The following is a 19730-nucleotide window of genomic DNA, read 5'->3' as shown; positions in this document are numbered from 1 at the left end:
AGAGCAAAGTATATCGGTATTGATATTAGGTACAACGAAGGCGTACCTTCCAACACGTGTGATTACAAGAGGATCAGGAATAAGACGACAGGTGTTTCTTTCAACCTGCACCAATCCTTTGACTTGTGTTTTCATAATTAAACGCATTGTGCACTTATTTCTCTCTGTATTAATGATCTGAATTCACCTACTTCAATCAGTTTCGATCAAGAAAACGACAATAGTTATTTTTATTCCGTCAAGTTGAGTATACCTAGTATCTCAATTTTTTGTTTGAAGAAGGTGGAACATAAAGTTTACTAACATATGAAACAGATGTTTATACACGTAAAGAAAGGTTTATATCAAAACAAGTGTTAAGGAGTTGCCGTGGAATATATATGTTGTGAAACATGAAAAGAAAACCTTTAAATTGCGTCTGTAGTTTCAACAGTGATGTTGTCTTCATTTCTCTTCGTGGCATTTTCTCTCTTTCTTGGAGCACAAAAGACACTAGCATGTACGTAATTTACAAATGTTGAAATTGAAAGATGCAAATATATATATATACATATATATATGATATTATTGTTGAAGTAAGCCGATAATCATTACTTCAAAAGAAAATGTTTTGGACGGTCATGATCTCCTACTGCTGTATAAACCTATTTCGCCGTACTTCGTTCTCTATGTTTAGGGGAGGGTTGCATGGGTCGTTGTCCAGATCACTCCTGGTGTGACGTAGCTGACAACAGGTGTAAATGCAGTCCTGGATACTGTGGCGACCCGTACTGCTCCACTGGTTGCGTCCAAAGTAAGGCAAATGAGACAGATTGTTTTTTTTAAGTGTTTCTGTTATATGAATTTTATTTATAATTTTTCTTTTTAAATGCTAATTATGACTTTCAATAACAGTATAGTTGGTAGCTTAAAAAATAATATTTGCATACATGAAACCTTTAAACTGTATTTGTCTGAGCTGCTTAATTAAAAACGTCTGTATTAAAACGTTTGAAGCAATACAACAAATGATGCTGCTATCTGATATTGTTTTACCAAGTTTAACAATTATTTACAAATATGAAACCTTCTAAACTATTTTTCTGAGCTGCTAAATTAGTTTTGTTATTGTTGACGATCTCGTTGATGGAATATTTTAAAACGTGTGAAGCAATAAAACATAGGATGCTGTTGTCGTATTTTACTAGACTAGTTCAAATGTTATGATGATACATATAATAGTCATTAGGATGGTACGTCACAAAAGCCAATGAATAAGAAGATAATAATATGTTAACAATGAATAAGGTTCCAGCGTCACACAAGTTAAACACTTACAAACAAGTACATCGGGGTTCGAACACTTTCTATTTTGTGCTTATTTCCGACTGTGCACTGCAACATGATACAATATGGCAGGTTGTTTACACCTGTTCTCTAATTTTATTTTGTAATTGCAATGTATTTCTCCGTATGGGTCATTATTAAGCTATCTACTCTTTGCGACTTCTTCATCTGACGAATAGAGCAAAAGAGGGAAACTCAAAAATTTGATAAACGATACTTAACGAAAAAGAATTTTAATAAGTGTAAGGAACTTTGCAACTTAGTCTTGTAGGTTTTCATCTGTTCAATATCGTTTGTTAATACGAATACAGATTCACGGTTACACCATATTTGTTTCATTGGATCTATCAGTATTCACTATTATTGTTTGAAGTTGTTGCTTGGGGTATATTTGTCATGAATGCATTACATGGTGATTTGGTGTCTTGTTTGTATTGATTTCAGACCCCACACTGCCCCAATGTTGTGAGAATGCGTTTCGGAATGGGTCGATGTGTGTTTGTAAAACTGGCTATGTAGGCAATGGTTTTTATTCTTGCAAGCCAGGTACGTGTTCCATGTCAGATCATCCTCGAAATTATATGTGGTTCGGCCACTTACGTTTTATAAGCCCCTGGAATATGTCATGATCATATATCGAAGGCTCTGTACGCACCACTTGTGAATAAGACAAGCAGACAAATATGGTCATTTGAGGTAATTAAAAGAATAGTGCGGCAGTGTATCGGTAAAACTAACCGGCTTTGAAGTGCGATGTCGCTCCTTTGTAATCGTCAAATGACAACATAGAAAATGGTCAGTTTATTTTCATCTAGAAGCAAAAAACTAGGTAACCGCGTGCCTTGTCAGGACATATTCCAGGCGTGCAGAGAATGCGAGTGGGCATAACCACTGGAATTTCGGGGATGATGCTAGACAAAATCTATGAAATATGCGACATTCGTATTTTTTTTCAACATTGTAAAGTAACTTTGAAAACATAGGGAATCTCAAAGAAAGCTTATGCTCAGAATTGTTATATCATTTAGAACCAATTCTCATATCTGGTCAGAAGAATATTGAAAGATTCGTCTTGTGTAGGATGCTGGACAAAGGACAGAATCGTGTTCACTAAGCAGTGTTTCTCGTCCGTTCAAAATATTTTGGACACTTTCAAATTCCAAAATCAAATACGTTATGTTTATAACTAAATATATGATTAAAATCTCGGAAACGTGGATAGTCACTGGAATTGGAAAATAAATCAAAATACGGAAACACATCATGTTGATTATTTTCCCCAGTTAAATCTCATTGAAAAACGGACATGCACTACTATCATAACGGTCTTAACTCTAACACCCGTCAGGAATAATACTCATCTTACGTTACTGGTCAAAATCCAATATTTTTATTATCAACTTTTCGTTAATTTCCTGTTTGCATTCTCATGTGATCCCTTTGTATCGCTTATGTTGTTGTTTCCCCCTCTTCATATTTGTACGGTAAATCATGGGTTTCCCTCGCCTTTTTCGTGATGTCTGTCACCATTCAAAATGAGAATGTCCCTTTCTCATTGGAAATTAAAGAAGCCAATTTGCAACAAACAAAAATTCATTTAAAAAGATACCAGAATTCTTCCATTGGTGACTAATTTAAAGGGAGACAGTCCTTATTCAAATTGCATGTATCCTGTTTTAGGTAACATTCTAAAACATCGATCTAGAACTTTGGTTATGTAAAAATGTGCACTTATTTTATAGGATCAATTAGATTTACGTTTTTTTATTTCAGCATTTAAAAATAGTATTTAATGAAGCTTGTTTCTCTACTACCATGCCAAAACTTCGTTCATAATAATTTAGTTCAATGCTTTATATGGAATGTTAATATCGTTGCAACGAATGTTTCTTGGCATTCTTAATTGCAAATAATAGAAAAAATCCTAAATCATCTGTTCTTTTGACAGTTGCGTAGATATAAACTGTTGTTCGGTCGCTTCCGCTTCCTCCTATAATTCATGAACTGGTTATCAGATTTCCTTTGAAATTAAGAAATTGTATTTTTATCATGAATTTGTAATTGATAAAAGATGATATTCACCTAACATTGTTTCCATGACCGGAATAAGTGAATCATTCAAAGTATACATTTGCAAATTCACAATAATGGGACTCCTTTTTATGCATACTCTCTAAAAGAAAAGACGCGTTTTTTTAATTATCACACGTCATTTGAAAAAAGTTCTAAAAGATCATGGCGTTGGTCAAATATTGAATATGCTAGATTTATTTATAAATTTGGATGTGCTTTCTTCCTATCGTCAAATGCCTGTTCAAATAGTTCATATCGGCTATGAAACAAAATCAACAAAGTTACTCGCAGTAAACAAATGTCACAAATATTTGATATGTATTGATATAACCTTTTATTTGCCTTAGAGCTAAACCAATTACACTCGTATACTAATATCACTTCCAGCAGATGTTCAATATTGTACAAGTTTAATAAATACACGATTTCTATGATGTATTCCAGTTCCTTGCTTTGGGAAATGTAAGTCGAACGCCTACTGTAAGATTTTGGACGACAAGTGTTACTGTAAATCTGGCTTCATAGGAAATCCGTACGAAGGATGCACAGGTAAAACTATTCACAATGGTTTTTTTTAAAGTCGTAATAACTGCTTAAACTTGATAAGGAACGTTGAATATAGGAATTCCCCTTTCTTGTTAGTATTTAGAGTTTTGCATTTATTACTGAAGATATGAAAGGTCATTTTCTTCATCTTATCAGTTTTTCCTGTAATACTTTTCAGTATTTCTTATCGAAATATAGTACAATGTCATATGTATTCCCTCAATAACGATTTAAACGAGAAGCAATTAAAAAATAGGAAACAAATATATTTTCATTGCGTTTAATTGAGAATAAAGCATGATATTTTAATGGTTTTATAAAATCAATAAAACTGTATACGTTTTTGAACAGTACCTTGTGATGGTAAATGTAGTACGAACGCCTACTGTCGGACTTCGGACAAAAAGTGTTACTGTAAATCTGGCTTCGTAGGAAATCCTTATGTAGGCTGTAAAGGTTCGTAATTTTACTTAATGTGAAAAGTAGAAGATCTTTACATTAAGATATCTTATCATTATGACCAAAAGTGTACGTGGCTACCTTTCATATGTGTTGTACTTTATTCCAGTACCGTGTGATGGTAAATGTAGTACGAACGCCTACTGTCGGGCCTCGGACAACAAGTGTTACTGTAAATCTGGCTTCGTAGGAAATCCTTATGTAGGCTGTAAAGGTACGTAATTTTACTTAATGTGAAAAGTAGAAGATCCTTACATTAATATTTATTTACATTATGACCATAAGCGTACGTGACATTCTTTATTAATGTACTTTACTCTATTCCAGTACCGTGTGATGGTAAATGTAGGACGAACGCCTACTGTCGGGCCTCGGACAACAAGTGTTACTGTAAATCTGGCTTCGTAGGAAATCCTTATGTAGGCTGCAAAGGTACGTATGAAAAGTAGAAGATCTTTACATTAATATTTATTTACACTATGAACATAAGTGTACACCCTTCATATATGGGATGACCACTTGGCCTTTGGTTTTGTTCTGATCCTTTATTGGCCTGTTTGGTCTTTCACTTACTTTGACACGGTTTCTGTGCCCGTTTTAGGGTTCATTCCATATATGCACATGTTCTCATTGCCCTGGCAATGCGATTGTACACTTGTCTTTTGTCCTGTTTTTATGTGACTATTGTATCACATATGTTGAGCAATGTGCATACGACGCCTTACTTCTGGTGAAAAGGACGGTGAAATTTGAAGTTCAGCAATTGATCCGTATTGGTCTTTTTTTCTATTGACCAATACCTTCACGGTTCCGTCTTCTTTCATTATCTGTAGAGTGTCTAGGAAAGGCATTGTGCCGTTGGTTTCTTCCTCACATGTGAATCTGATGTAGTTAGTGGCATATATGGTGTTGGTATGTGTGGTCAAATCCTCCTGTGACCCCTTCTTGATTATCTCAAGTGTGTCGTCAACATAACAGTGTCAAAGCGTTGTAGCAAGATGTTTTTTTCGGAAACTAAAATATGTTGTCAGCACATATTCCAGCAAATCCCTGATGTTCTGAATCTGGGGGTGTTGTGGACAACTCGTATTTATTTTTAACCTTTGTGTGCAAAAGCTTCACTGGTCATTTGCATTTGTCTGATGAAGGTGACAGTGTACATTTCGTACTAGTCATCAAAACGTCACATAGAAAATTGTATTGGTTGTGTAAAAAGAACTTTTCATAATCCATAGAAATAATGTATTATTGTTATTTTACATATGTTTGTCGCAATAATATCTTTCAAAAGAGCAAATGTTCTTTTTTTCATGAATGCGACTTTAAATAAATTTCTTGTATAATGTATCTTGCAGTGAAAGATATTTCCATTATATTTGTCTGGAATAACCAAAGTTAATGTATTTTGTTCAAGTTTATTACTTTGGTAATTGAAAATTCCTGTGTCGGATATACATTTAAGTTAATTTACAAAAAACAAAATAAACCTATTCATTCTGACCTTCCCTTTTCGTGTTTTGCTCTATTTATATATTTTTCTTTACTCCAGTACCGTGTGATAGTAAGTGTAAGACAAACGCTTAGTGTAGGGCCTCGGACAACAAGTGTTACTGTAAATCTGGCTTCGTAGGAAATCCTTATGTAGGCTGTAAAGGTACGTAATTTTACTAGATGTGAAAAGTAGAAGATATTTACATTAAGATATCTTAACAATATGACCATAAGTGTACGTGACTAACTTTCATATGTATTGTATTTTCCAGTGCCGTGTGATGGTAAATGTAGGACGAACGCCTACTGTCGGGCCTCGGACAATAAGTGTTACTGTAAATCTGGCTTCGTAGGAAATCCTTATGTAGGTTGTAAAGGTTGGTATATTTTATTAAAAGAACTATCTAATGACATTTGATATAATATATTTTTACTGCAACTTAATGCATTGCTACAGATAAATGAATCGTTTCAAAACCCTATGGGGAGATATTTGTCCTTTAAGTATCCGTGTCCCACTGTAGTAATAATGCTATAGAATTCCACACTTAGTTCCAAGATGTTTCGTATATACAGTAACCTCCCTATCATATCGTTATGGATACAGTAGCTAGGCCACATCCGTTAACAAGGTAGCTCAATTTGTTAGAGCGACGGTAAAACAATTTGATGGCTAGGCTTCGAATTCTGCTCTATAGTACGCTATGCAGAATGTGTACGAACAGTGTTGTTTGTTTATTTTATTTCATATCAGTTTAAGTTTTTCCTAAAAGTCCCGTAAGCTTAATTAGTTTTTTTCTCAAAACTGATTAAGCTATAAAAAGACCAGAAAATCAGTTTCATATGCATAGTTACCGTTTTGCACTAGTACATGAATCCCTCATTACCTATTTGTTTAAACAAGAGATTGTCAAATCGCATATCAAGACTGATTAATGTGTGATGAATATGTAGTGTCTTACTGCTATATCTCAATATGCTATTCACTATAAATACTATTCTATTAATAATATAATTCATTTCTGTAGAGAACACGATGCTATTACCCCTATCCAATATGATGAAAAAGTTCCTTATATTTCAATGATAAATTATTGGCAATTAATCTGTTACGATTTGGTAAATTAATTAACACAACTCAATTCTTCAGCAGCCCTTCAATAAGAGATGTTATACTGAACTTAATATCAGTGCTATATGCCGAAAAGCATACAAGGCCAACTAGTCTCTACGTATTTATTGAATTTTCTCATCGCTGTGCATGCATCCCCAGCATACACATGCATTATACTGTTGTACACATGCATTATACTGTTGTACACATGCATTATACTGTTGTGCACATGCACCAGGAAGAGTGATGCCGTGATGGACATCTGTTCGAATTTCAGTATAGAATCGTTAAGTTTTCGTTGATACCCTAGAAGATGTCCTGTTGTGGTTAAGGTGTGAAAAGGTAGCACAAGACCTACAACAATATGCCCCGGCCTATTGAAAATGAAAATTTGACGATTCTATACTGAAATTCGAAGAGATTGTCCGGTGGGCATCTCTAGCCTGGGGTATCGTTGATGCCGTTCTGGATGTTGATACATGATAAGCTGTCCTGTTGTGGTATAGGTGTTATGTTTGAATTATTCGAATATCAAACTAGGCCAGCCCAACGTTGGTCAAGTCCCATATTAGGCTAGCCCAATATTTAATAAGAACTGTAACCAATTTCACGCTGGATATTTAATGCACGACTTAATTTTCTTGTCCGTTTCATTAAAGTATTTTTTATTGGATATGTACAAAAGGTACCTGAACAAAAGCAGAAAATAACGTTATTAAGTTGTAATACCTGTTAAACACGTTAGTATTGGGCTTTATATTTCAACTGGTTATTTTTTCAGTACCGTGTGATGGTAAATGTAGGACAAACGCCTACTGTAGGGCCTCAGACAATAAGTGTTACTGTAAATCTGGCTTCGTAGGAAATCCTTATCTAGGTTGTAAAGGTATGTACATTGATGTCAAAACTAACAGATCTTAACATTATATATTTATCTTGAATATCAAAAGTTAATGTGTAATGTTGTATTTCCTAACTAGGGCAAATGTAAACCCTCTATCAAAACTTGAAACAAATTGATTTTTTATTGATATAACTTATCAGAAGTATTTCAAGCGTACGCGATATTCTTAATTAATGTACCTTACTCTATTCCAGTACCGTGTGATGGTAAATGTAAGACGAACGCATACTGTAGGGCCTCGGACAACAAGTGTTACTGTAAATCTGGCTTCGTAGGGAATCCTTATGTAGGTTGTAAAGGTACATAATTTTACCAAATGGGAAAAGTAGAAGATCTTTACATGAATTTATCGTATCATTATGATCATAAGTGTAGGTGACTAACTTTCATAATGTATTGTACTTTCCAGTACCGTGCTATGGTAAATGTAGGACGAACGCCTACTGTCGGACCTCGGACAACAAGTGTTACTGTAAATCTGGCTTCGTAGGGAATCCTTATGTAGGTTGTAAAGGTACATAATTTTACCAAATGGGAAAAGTAGAAGATCTTTACATGAATTTATCGTATCATTATGATCATAAGTGTAGGTGACTAACTTTCATAATGTATTGTACTTTCCAGTACCGTGCTATGGTAAATGTAGGACGAACGCCTACTGTCGGACCTCGGACAACAAGTGTTACTGTAAATCTGGCTTCGTAGGAAATCCTTATGTAGGTTGTAAAGGTTGGTAAAATACACAGGAAAATCGTCCTTTTCTCGGTATGGAAATAAATTTATATCTTTTTATATAATAACAGATTGATCGATATATCATATATCAAATGTAGAAATCATTCGTCATTCCTGTTTGAGGTGAAATCATACCGACATGAATATGTTTTAAAAACGGTCAATATTGTACAATTGCTTGAAATTTCAGATTTTTTTCAGGAAAAGATGCTTTACATTTCTAATTTTATTAATGATCTTAACGATTATTTTCCATTTCCTTGTGGTATACATTGCAGGAAGAATGAGTTTCACATTTTCATTTTAAAGGCAAAGATCAGAGTCAATAAGACACGGATCTTTATTATGCTATCTGATTACTATTAGTTTCGTACAAATGTGATGTTTCAGTACCGTGTGATGGTAAATGTAAAACAAACGCTTACTGTAGGACCTCAGACAACAAGTGTTACTGTAAATCTGGCTTCGTAGGAAATCCTTATGTAGGTTGTAAAGGTACGCACATTGATGTCAAACTAACAGATTTACATTACATATTTATCTTGCATAATAAAAGTTAATGTGTAATGTTCTATTTCCTTACAGTAGCAAATGTTTTTAGACATGTGTAATATATTAACAAATTACGTTAAACAGATTTGCTGTTCACGGGAAGGCATTCATTCCAACTAAATAAGTGTTAACGTGGAATTGACGATTTTGTATTTTCAACTAGATATTAGTTTTACTTACAATACTTAAGAGAAGAGAAGTTTGTCTTAGTAGTTTGTCATTGTGGGAATATACGTGATATATAATGACAGTCACGATATTTGTCGACGTAAGCACTATCCCTTCAAAAACAATCAACACCCGGAGACCACGGTCTCACTCCTGACTACAATTGGGATTTCGGATAGTTTTATTTCTGTTTGAATTTGTTTTAAGTCCCTATTTTTGCATTTCGTGGCATGATGTTTTGAATGTTTTTTGTTACATTTGTACAATTGTGTGTTCGTAGCTTGATTTTGATACGTAATCGTTTAAATTTTGCAGAGAAATTGGAAATTGAACGGTTGGATAGTGTAGATCTACTTTTGTGCAAAATACCATTGTATAAATAATGAAAAAATGTATCAAAAGAAACAATATATAGATATTTGTACAAAACGGTAAACAAACGCATTGTATTACACGAAAAACCTACATCTACATGTTATAGCAAATTTAGTAATTATACTTTAGTCTGTATACAGAAAAAAAATAAACAAGTATCGTTCTGCTGAAATATGCATACCTAAGGATATCGAGGTAATAGCAATTTTTACATATATTTGATACACTGATCACACTTTAGATACATAATGGGAACAAAGTGCTGAATTTTAAAACATACCATAATATTATATATATATACATATCTTGTATAACCTAATTTAATTATTATGTTCCAGTTCCTTGCTTGGGTAAATGTAGAGCAAATACCTACTGTAGAACCTCGGACAACAAGTGTTACTGTAAATCTGGCTTCGTTGGGAACCCGTATGTAGGTTGTAAAGGTACGTAAACTTTTCATTATCAATAAAGATAGTAAAGTTCTTGTGTGATTTTGTTAATATCATATTGATATATTGTATTCATTGTCCACAAGTCCATCTTAACAATCGCAGACTCCAATAATAATATAAGATAAAGAAAAAAAGACAAAAGACACGACAAAAACACAACAAACAAGCAAACAAAACAAAAATAACCCCCACAAAAAACAACAATAACAAATGAATCTCGTTGATACAATCTTTCAGTACCGTGTGATGGTAGATGTAGGACGAACTCTTACTGTAGAACCTCAGATAAGTGTTACTGTAAATCTGGCTTCGTAGGAAATCCTTATGTAGGAGGTAAAGGTAAATTAACTGTTAAAAAGAATAAATAAAGCATTCTAAATAAATCATGCTAAATAAATCAAACGTTATTTAATTATGACCGCTAGAAATACCAGTTTAAGATGCGCATAATTTAGTTATTTAACAAAAAGAAGAAGACCAAATAAAGGGTGGAATGTGTAAACAGGTTACCTGTACCCTGTCTTCCTGCATTATTGGAGTGCAATTGTACCAAAAGTCTCTGTGAATTTTGACAGGTAAGCACTGATTCGGTCCACTTTGGCTTGGTGAGTTGTTTTAGCGGCTTAGAGGTGCGACACCGGTCATTTACACGCTTTGCTTGTCAAATGCAATAGTCGGTTTTGAAAGTTCGCTGAATACATTTTCAATTCCTGTTTGTGTTCAAAGCAAAGCCTTTATACCAAACTGATGAATATCATTCCGAAGTCTCAACAAAGTAAGCATTTACTGCTACATATGGCAATTACGTCCGTTTAGTATTCACCAATGGTTCGAAGGGTTAATAAAGGAATTGCACGTAAATGAAATACCATCAAAATGGAAAAGAATGCCTTTAAAATCCGGTTAACGTTAGAAATTTGCAACTTTTTAAGATGAAAGATAAGATATCTTTTTATAAAGCATTTCACGTAAACTGTGTCAGTATACTATCAAGCAACAAGATACAATTTACATCGGGGCCAATAGTCCACCAGAAAACTATCCAAGACAATCCTTTAAGATAAACTGAAACATTACTCCTGTTATTGAATGAGAAACATAGTGTATGTTGACTGAGTATAAATGTTAAAATTATAAATTTAATAACATCATAGGAATTTACCCCGAAATCATAGATTCATGAAAACGCATTGCTTTCCTTCGTTAGATGTTCTTTTTATGTTCCAGTTCCTTGCTTGGGTAAATGTAGGACGAACGCCTACTGTAGGACCTCAGACAACAAGTGTTACTGTAAATCTGGCTACAGTGGGAACCCGTATGTAGGTTGTAAAGGTAATCATTGTTTGAGTTATTTGTTTGTTTTACATGATCTGTAACTGTTTGACAAAGAACAAATTACGCAACGATACATTTGAAACATCGAGCAAGAAACTGTAATTTCAGGAAGGAGCATATTGGTCGAGTGGTTAACCTTCCGGCCTTATTTGCAGGAGGTCGGGGTCTGATTCCCGAAGACAACATCAAAATAATTATATTTATATTGTAACTGTCGCAGAGTTCACAATACCAATATTTTATTAAACAATTAAATTCAATATGTTATTGACAAAAATGTAAAAAAAAACAAAAAAACCATTTCAATTCATAGAAAAAAACCGAGATGATACATTCTAAAGTTCAAGCAAGGAACTTGTGAATCATAACTAAATATTATAAAAACTACTTAAATCTCTATTTTTATTCATCCTGGATATACAATATGATAATTTTTACATAGAATAAATGTATAATTTATTCGAGTTCCGTGCTGGGGAAAATGTCGGGCCAACTCCTACTGTAGGACCTCAGACAACAAATGTTACTGTTAATCTGGCTACTGTGGGAACCCTTATGTAGGTTGTACACGTCATGGTGATTAGCACTTGTTTTGTTGTTGTTGTTGTAGTTGTTGTTTGTTTTGGAAAAGTACTTTATTTTTTACACACTTCCAATCCAGTATTTTTTTAATAAGTTGGATAAATCGAAGGTTAAGTGGACAAAACAGACATCCAAAATACTGATTTTTATTAAACGTTACTGTCACAGAAAAAACGATATCAGTTTATATCAATTGACACAATTTAATACCTTATTGCCAAATATATATATATAATAAAAAGGGATTAAATGTCCATGTGAAGGAAGTAAATATAGAAAAAATAAGATTAACGACCGACTAAAAAACTTGCTCCTTTCATCCTTCACGGGGCTCTTCAGGTTTATTCGAAAGAATAACGTCGTGACGTCACAATTACGTGTCATCACACTACAATAGTAACGTGACGTCACGAAGTACACAAGATTGGTGGACAATTTAGCGTAAAATTTTACTGTGGCCTGTTGAGACTTGGTTTTAATATTTTGATTAGTTGGTCTTCTTTCGTTTCTCTTAAAATAGTGTCTGATGAAAATAGTTGATTCAAAGGTAATTCATTAAATTTATCTCCAGCACATTCATGAATATGTTTGTTAACATGAAGATTTCGTAAAGAATCAGTTCTAGTTTGTTGTCTATGTACAGTCATACGTGTTCTTTAAAGTAAGTTCGGACAAACATTTAGAAGACGTCATTGATAGTTTTAAAAAGATTCCTTTACATAATGATAATCATCAACACGCAAAAAGTAATCTGTCTTACAGACAGAAATGTGCTTTGGATTCTTTAAGAAATGATACCTCTATTATTATCAAAGAGGCTGATAAAGGCAATGCAGTAGTGGTCATGAATAGATATTTCTATTATGAATGCATACATAACATGCTTAGTAATGTTGAATTTTATACTTCGGCAAGTGACGATTTCGATGCGGAAACCCGTAGATTAATCAACGAGCTAATACGGATACATGAAGNAGACCTCATTCTTAAAACTTTATGCACAAGTGTAAACAGTTATATCAAAGACGATTTTGATTTTCTGAGCCGTTTATCTAAACAGGTCCCACATAATGCTAAACTTGTTTCTTTTGATGTTGTTAGTTTATACATTAATATACCGCATGATCTTGGTATTGAAGCTGTTAAATATTGGTTGATCAAAAAACGAGAAAAAGTGAATTCTCGTAAAGTAATGAATTTATACTGCAAGCTCTAGACTTTGTCCTCAATCGTATTTTTTTTTACTTTGAGCAAGAATACTTTCAACAGATTAAGGGTACAGCAATGGGAACTAAGGTTGCCCCTACATATGCAACCTTAGTTTTAGGATACTTAGAGGAAACACTTTAATCTAATATTGAAACAAAGTTTGGGGAAAATTTTACTGAATTTATCAGAAATATTTTTTTAAGGTTCCTTGACGATCGTTCTGTTATATGGCCTTCTGATAAGGATTTGAATGAATTTCAAAACCTATTGAATTCTTTACATCCTTCTATTTGTTATACGATGGAGTGTAGCGAAACGTCTTTACACTTCTTAGATGTTTTAGTTCAACTAGATTCAAATAAGATTACAACGGATTTATATTGTAAGGCTACAGATGCACATAATTATCTAAATTTTTACTCTAACCACAGTAAACACACTAAAGTTAATATTCCTTTTAATCTTGCCTCACGGATTGTCACTATCGTCAGTGACCAACAAGCTCAAATTACTAGACTCAGTCAACTTAGTCGGTCGTTAATCTTATTTTTTCTATATATATATATTTATATATATCACCATATCAATTTTTAGAAAATATAAGGAATAATAAGTTTCGCAAGTTTCTAAATCATTTCATTCATACTTGCAAAAAAATATCAATATTGGTTTAATAAATGTACATTTCTGTTCCAGTTCCTTGCTGGGGTAAATGTAGGGCCAATTCTTACTGTAGGACCTCAGACAACAAGTGTTACTGTAAATCTGGCTACAGGGGTAACCCATACTCTGGCTGCACTCGTAGAGGTAAATTTATTTTTATTTTAAAGAAAGACGTAATCTGTTCATACAGGTGTTTAACTATTTGAATTGATAAACAATTGTGTAGGAAGTATGCATTAAAAATACTAGTGTAAGTAAAACGATATCTATTTACTGATTATAACTATGTAGAAATTTGCAGAATGAAATAAGATAGGATCAAATATTTCATGTAAACGTTTGTAACCGAGTAAATAAGCAGCATATTTCCTGGTTTTTCTATGAAATATGTATACAATTTTACTTTGCTTGACCATTAAACAAGAAAAAATAATGGTCGTTATAAGTTAAAGTTGAATATTAAAGTTAGGAATACTATTTGTATTGTAACCAATTTATTATATGCCCCATCCATAAAATGGGGGGGGGAGGGGTACATAGTGTTGCCCATGTCCGTCCGGTCCTTCGCGTCCCGTCCCATCCATGAGCGGGGCATTTATTTCATACAGACATTTCCTAGTTTAATTAAAATCGGTTAAAATTGATATTTTATTTATCTATTGACCAAATGTTTGTCCGGTACAAGCTTTTTGTGGTTCATTCGATTTCAAGCAAACTTGTTTTCAATATTGAATAACTTTTAAACAACTCAACTATTTATACCCCTGTCAACTAATTCACCCTTACCAAACCGAAAACATTATGAAGCATTTCATTAAACATAATATATATAATATTAATAAAAAAATAGCAAACGAGATATCTTCAAAATTCCACCTGTTTTGGATCCAAAACAACTTTTATAGTGATACAATCTACATGAGACATTTTTGCTTTTGGGGTAATTCCACATTTTATCCTAACGTCTGCTCGTCAAATCCTTAGCGGAGTCCATTTTTAAAAAGTCTTTATCACGATTAAGCGTTTCCGTTTATTTTCCCTCCCAGATCAAACGCTCAAACGACCTGACGTCTGGTCATCATTTTTGTTCGGCGGCCATTTTTGAAAATTGACTTATCCATAATAAGAGGCGGTCCGGAGTTGTTCTCTATTTCATTTTCGGTAGGAATCAGAACGCTTTATTGATTAGTCACTCCCGTGTCATTGCATTACATACAAAATGGCGTCGCTTAGGGGGTAAATTTCGAACGATTACACACCGAGGACTCTAATGACGAATTGTAGCAGCTGTTGGTGATATTTTATAGATTATGAATAATAGGTAAAAACACTTTGGATACATTTTTTACAATCTCTAACTTGTAATATTATTAGCTTTCTGGTATTGTAAAATGACAGGTAAAGTCCATTTGAAAATATTCATATATTGTAATTTATTCCTATTTAATATAGCATTATTAAACCCTGGACTTTAATTCTGTGATATTACCTGTACTAACAAGACACGTCTTTCTTTAATTTACAATTAGATAAAGATCTTACATTTTATATTATTTTCGTTCTGGTATTGTACAATGACAGTTAAAATTCATTTTAAAATATTCATACATTGTGAATAATTCCTCCCTAAAATATATTAATTTTACCTGTCACAATTAGACACAAATTTGTATTGCAAACTTCCAGATAAAGCTTTTAAACACCATTTTTTTGTGACTGGTGTTGACGAAATGGCCAAATACACGCTGGTATGATATTTCAAGCACATTTAAACATTACAATTAATTATGATGAGGTCTGCAATTTTCTGCAAACTTAAGCAGTTGTGAAGATATCTCAACATGTTGCTTCACTTAATTCTGGTTCAGCATTGAGTGACAATTAAACAATTGTATTTTTTGCAAATGATTTGTTAACATTTCATTCTCATAGTTTGGAAAATTCCATGTGTTTATAATATTTGTGTATATGCTGTCAAACCATTTTAGCTCATATAGCCCGTATGGGCAGAGGGGTTGGGCCCAATAAGGGAAATAGAGGGAAAAAATGTTTTTTTGTAAACATTAAGCGATCCATATTAACCAAATTTGTTCTAGAGCATCTTTGGACAAAGGGGAGTCTAGTTTGCATAAACAGAGGGTGTTGATATATTTTTTTTTATACTTTTGACAAACAATTGGCAATATGAAATTCTACAAACCTACTTTCATTAGTGCCCAATAGTAATCACAGTGTATGTCTATCTGTCTGTCTGTCTGTCCGTCAGCACTTTTGTTTTCGGAGATTATCTCGGGACTCCAAAAGGCTGAAATTTCTAAAACTCCACATAGTGATACAGTGTGATATATATATAGATGTGCAAAGAGGTTTCTTTATCAGGTCAAAGTCGAGGTCGCTATTTCTTAAAATTGAAAAGTGGGCTATACTGTCAAAACACATTACATGACCCTCAAAAGGCCAGATTTTGGTAAACATTTTGTTGTGACATAATGAAGCAAAGTTGGTCATAACCAACAAGAAGTGGACTTACCAAAGATCAAGATAATCTGGTGAAAGATTAATCATAAGGTCAAACTAAGTTAATGCTTACATTGATCATAAGGTGACATGAATATTCGAGAATATAGAAGAGAAAACTTGGCTTCCAAATTTATGAAGATCTGTCCAGTTGTTGATATACATTGCTTGAACTACTCATTCTAAAATAATAATCTGATTTGATTGATCCTCTTACACCGAACCCTTACAGCAAAATATAACGTTTTTAGTAAACATCCCCTATATTTCCCCACCCAATAACCATGGAGAGACAGTTATGATGCATGGGCTTGGGGACAGAGTGTTTGGATCAAATCATGGAACGGTTGAGACCTCAACTCTTTGACCATATCTGTAGTGACAGCTCACTATTTATGTAATTGCTGGTCATGAAGATATGGATACACTTAGACTACAACAAGTACTTTCAGGATTCAGCCCTCCTCCTTAGGCCTTAGTACAGGTTTATACTATTGAAATACACGTATTTGATATTCCTGCAACTCTACAACCAAACATGTGTGATAACATGGCATAAAGAAACAAACACAATCATGGATGCACCCTTGGGTCTAGCCCCATTATTACATATTTATTTGCCTAGAATGGCTTTTAATGAAAACGTTTTCTCAGGATTGCTACATATTATTTTTGCTAACAAAAACATATGAAAGGCAATAAAAGAAGTAAGTCTGAATGATCACAGCAAGGTAAGCACACATTAGTGATGACCAAATATGCAAAAAGCTGAGCAATCGTAAATGCGGACGTTCTGTAATTCTTTAAACGCCTCTGTTTTGTTAAGGCTAAAACTGGCCAGACAAATGATCACTGTGACATATGTCGACAAATGTTTCAACAATGAATAACTCTTCAATTCCATCCTACTTTATTATAATTATATGGTTACTAGATGGCAATATCACAAACTGATAAAGGACGACATCACCCTGTCTGGTTATATATTTCATTGTTTAATAAATAAAATTCACTTGTTGTTACTGAAAAGGACAATATTATATATATTATGTTTCGGTAAGCTTGTAATGATATTAATAATAATAAACTTTATGATAATAATAACAATAATAATTTGAAATGATAAATTAAAATGTTTTTTTAGTTCCCTGTGATGGTCGCTGTAAGGCCAATTCGTTCTGTCGAACCTCTGACAATAGGTGTTGCTGTAGATCTGGATATCGTGGAAATCCGTATGTAGGCTGTACACGCACGATTACAGGTAAGTATACAATAAATATAAAATCTACTATTTACCCTTTTCACTCTGGCATGCCTATTTGATAGGACTTATATAGGCTTGCCTGTTGTCCAATCAATTTGTTATCGAACAACAGAATTTGTTGAAATGAAACGAAATTATAGATTTTTTTCTTCTTTATATTTACTTGCGTTTCACGAACTATCTGATTTCGTAAAAATTTCATTTTGTATCGATTCTCATACCTTATAAACTTAACGATTAATGTACCAAATAAAAAACGCAAGTGTTGAAGAGAATACCGGATGTCAACAGAACAATAATCCGAACTCAAAAAAAGATAAAAACGAGGTCAAAATATACACGAAGGAAATATTTACATGGATACCTTTGAATAAATATCAAGGAAAATAAAACAAAGTGTTCTGGAAGAGTAAACGTCTTCTGCTTCATCAACGACAACTGCCATGTAAATCTGTGTCAAATTCAAGTAATGTCACCTCATCAGATCAACAACTCTGGTGATGACATAAAACATCAAGGCACATTAACGATCATAATCAAATACGTCCAACTTCATATCACACAAGGAAATAGTATATTTCCCAATGAGATCAAGATGGTGACTGTAAAACTTGTCCAGAAAACTGAGCTACAGATTGAAATCTGTTGAAGACCATGTGCTAGAACGCGCCGACACGTTCTCATTGCTGCCAGTACCGACAATTCTTTATTCCACACATTCCATGAATACATAGAGAAAAGATTCTAGCATACTTGAAATACACGTATTTCTTACTTGATATTTGTTTAATCATCAATCCAATGGTCAGTATGAGGTACTGCATAATACTCGACAAGAAAAGGAAAGGAAACAACCATTGTAGCATATATATTTTGGGAGTGGAAATCAAATTCTATTCATTAAAAGCATCCATGCGTGGACGTCTTTTGGTGTTCTGAAAGTGCAGCCGCCCCCTCCCCGTTCACCGATGAATGGAAAAGCATATCCGCTGACCTTGACCGTCGGTTTATAGATCAATATGGCAACGTTGCAACGCTGTTCAGTGCCAACGATGGTCATACGCGGTATTAAACTTGGTACTTAGGTAGCTCGACTTTCCCTGCGCTAACGCCTAAAAATCAATTCAGCGCGGCATGTTCTCTTGGTTGATGACAAATTATTAATAAACCAACACTTCATTAAATAAATTGATACCAAGGTGGTAAAAACTGCTATAAGTCCATGTATTATTTCCATTACAGTACCCTGCTGGGGAAAATGTAAAAGGAACGCCTATTGTAATAGGTTAACCAACAAATGTTACTGTGCCCGAGGTTATCGAGGAAACCCCTATGTCGGATGTACGTGTATCGGAAAGTAATCAATTTATAACTCGAATGTTGTTGGAATAAAATATATATTAAACACTTTACAAACATTTCATTGGTTTGTGTTTTGTTTGTTAACCTTCGCACCAAAGTGAACTAATAATATACGGCTCATATAAAAGTAAAACTAATATTTCGCAGGTATAAATCATGTGAAATCTATAACATTTATTATGAGCTAACCACATTTATGATTCCAGACCTGGTCGCTTTATTGCACAGTAAGACAACTTACATTTTCTCGGCCTGTATTTGTAATAACAATTCATCTTCTTTTAAGAGCAAGGAGTATAATCGGGGGGAAATGGTTATAATTGTGATTGAACACAGAGAACAGTTCATTAAGAAAATGCATGGATATTTAACATATACATTAAATGTGTATTTTCCCTTGTAAAGACCGAAACACTTCACTACCTTGAATACCAATACTTATATTAATATACCAATACTTTCGCCAAAAGCCTAAATCAATCTTTACATTGTTTGTATAATATTATTATGCAACACATAAAAGTTTACATAGAAAGTCTTTTATACAATTATTGAAAATCAATATGTCTTGCTAGGGTGTTAAAATGAAGCACTCAACTGCCT

General features: G+C 33.6%; 1 protein-coding gene across 1 annotated transcript; it reads left to right on the top strand.

Moving 5' to 3' along the window:
- Positions 1–426: 426 nt before the first annotated feature.
- Positions 427–19176, top strand: LOC110455095 (multiple epidermal growth factor-like domains protein 10). The gene is made up of 16 exons (XM_021505034.1): positions 427–499; positions 677–793; positions 1771–1872; positions 3844–3948; positions 4514–4618; positions 4732–4836; positions 6168–6272; positions 7791–7895; positions 8108–8212; positions 8323–8427; positions 8538–8642; positions 10082–10186; positions 11423–11527; positions 14018–14128; positions 17646–17762; positions 19008–19176. Exons 1-16 carry the CDS (start codon positions 436–438, stop codon positions 19124–19126), a joined length of 1680 nt encoding a protein of 559 aa, XP_021360709.1. The 5' UTR covers positions 427–435; the 3' UTR covers positions 19127–19176.
- Positions 19177–19730: the final 554 nt, after the last annotated feature.

This window comes from Mizuhopecten yessoensis, unplaced genomic scaffold (genome assembly GCF_002113885.1).
Source record: "Mizuhopecten yessoensis strain PY_sf001 unplaced genomic scaffold, ASM211388v2 scaffold8131, whole genome shotgun sequence".
NCBI classification, from domain to species: Eukaryota; Metazoa; Mollusca; class Bivalvia; order Pectinida; family Pectinidae; genus Mizuhopecten; species Mizuhopecten yessoensis.
The sequence above is the reverse complement of the archived record's forward strand: the minus strand, read 5'-3'. Positions and strand labels throughout refer to the sequence as shown.

Coding starts and splice junctions, on each gene's coding strand:
- LOC110455095 (XM_021505034.1), top strand. CDS start 436: ATGTTGTCTTCATTTCTCTTCGTGGCATTTTCTCTCTTTCTTGGAGCA. Junction 1,873..3,843: donor TTTTTATTCTTGCAAGCCAG/GTACGTGTTCCA, acceptor GATGTATTCCAG/TTCCTTGCTTTGGGAAATGT. Junction 4,837..6,167: donor TCCTTATGTAGGCTGCAAAG/GTACGTATGAAA, acceptor TGTATTTTCCAG/TGCCGTGTGATGGTAAATGT.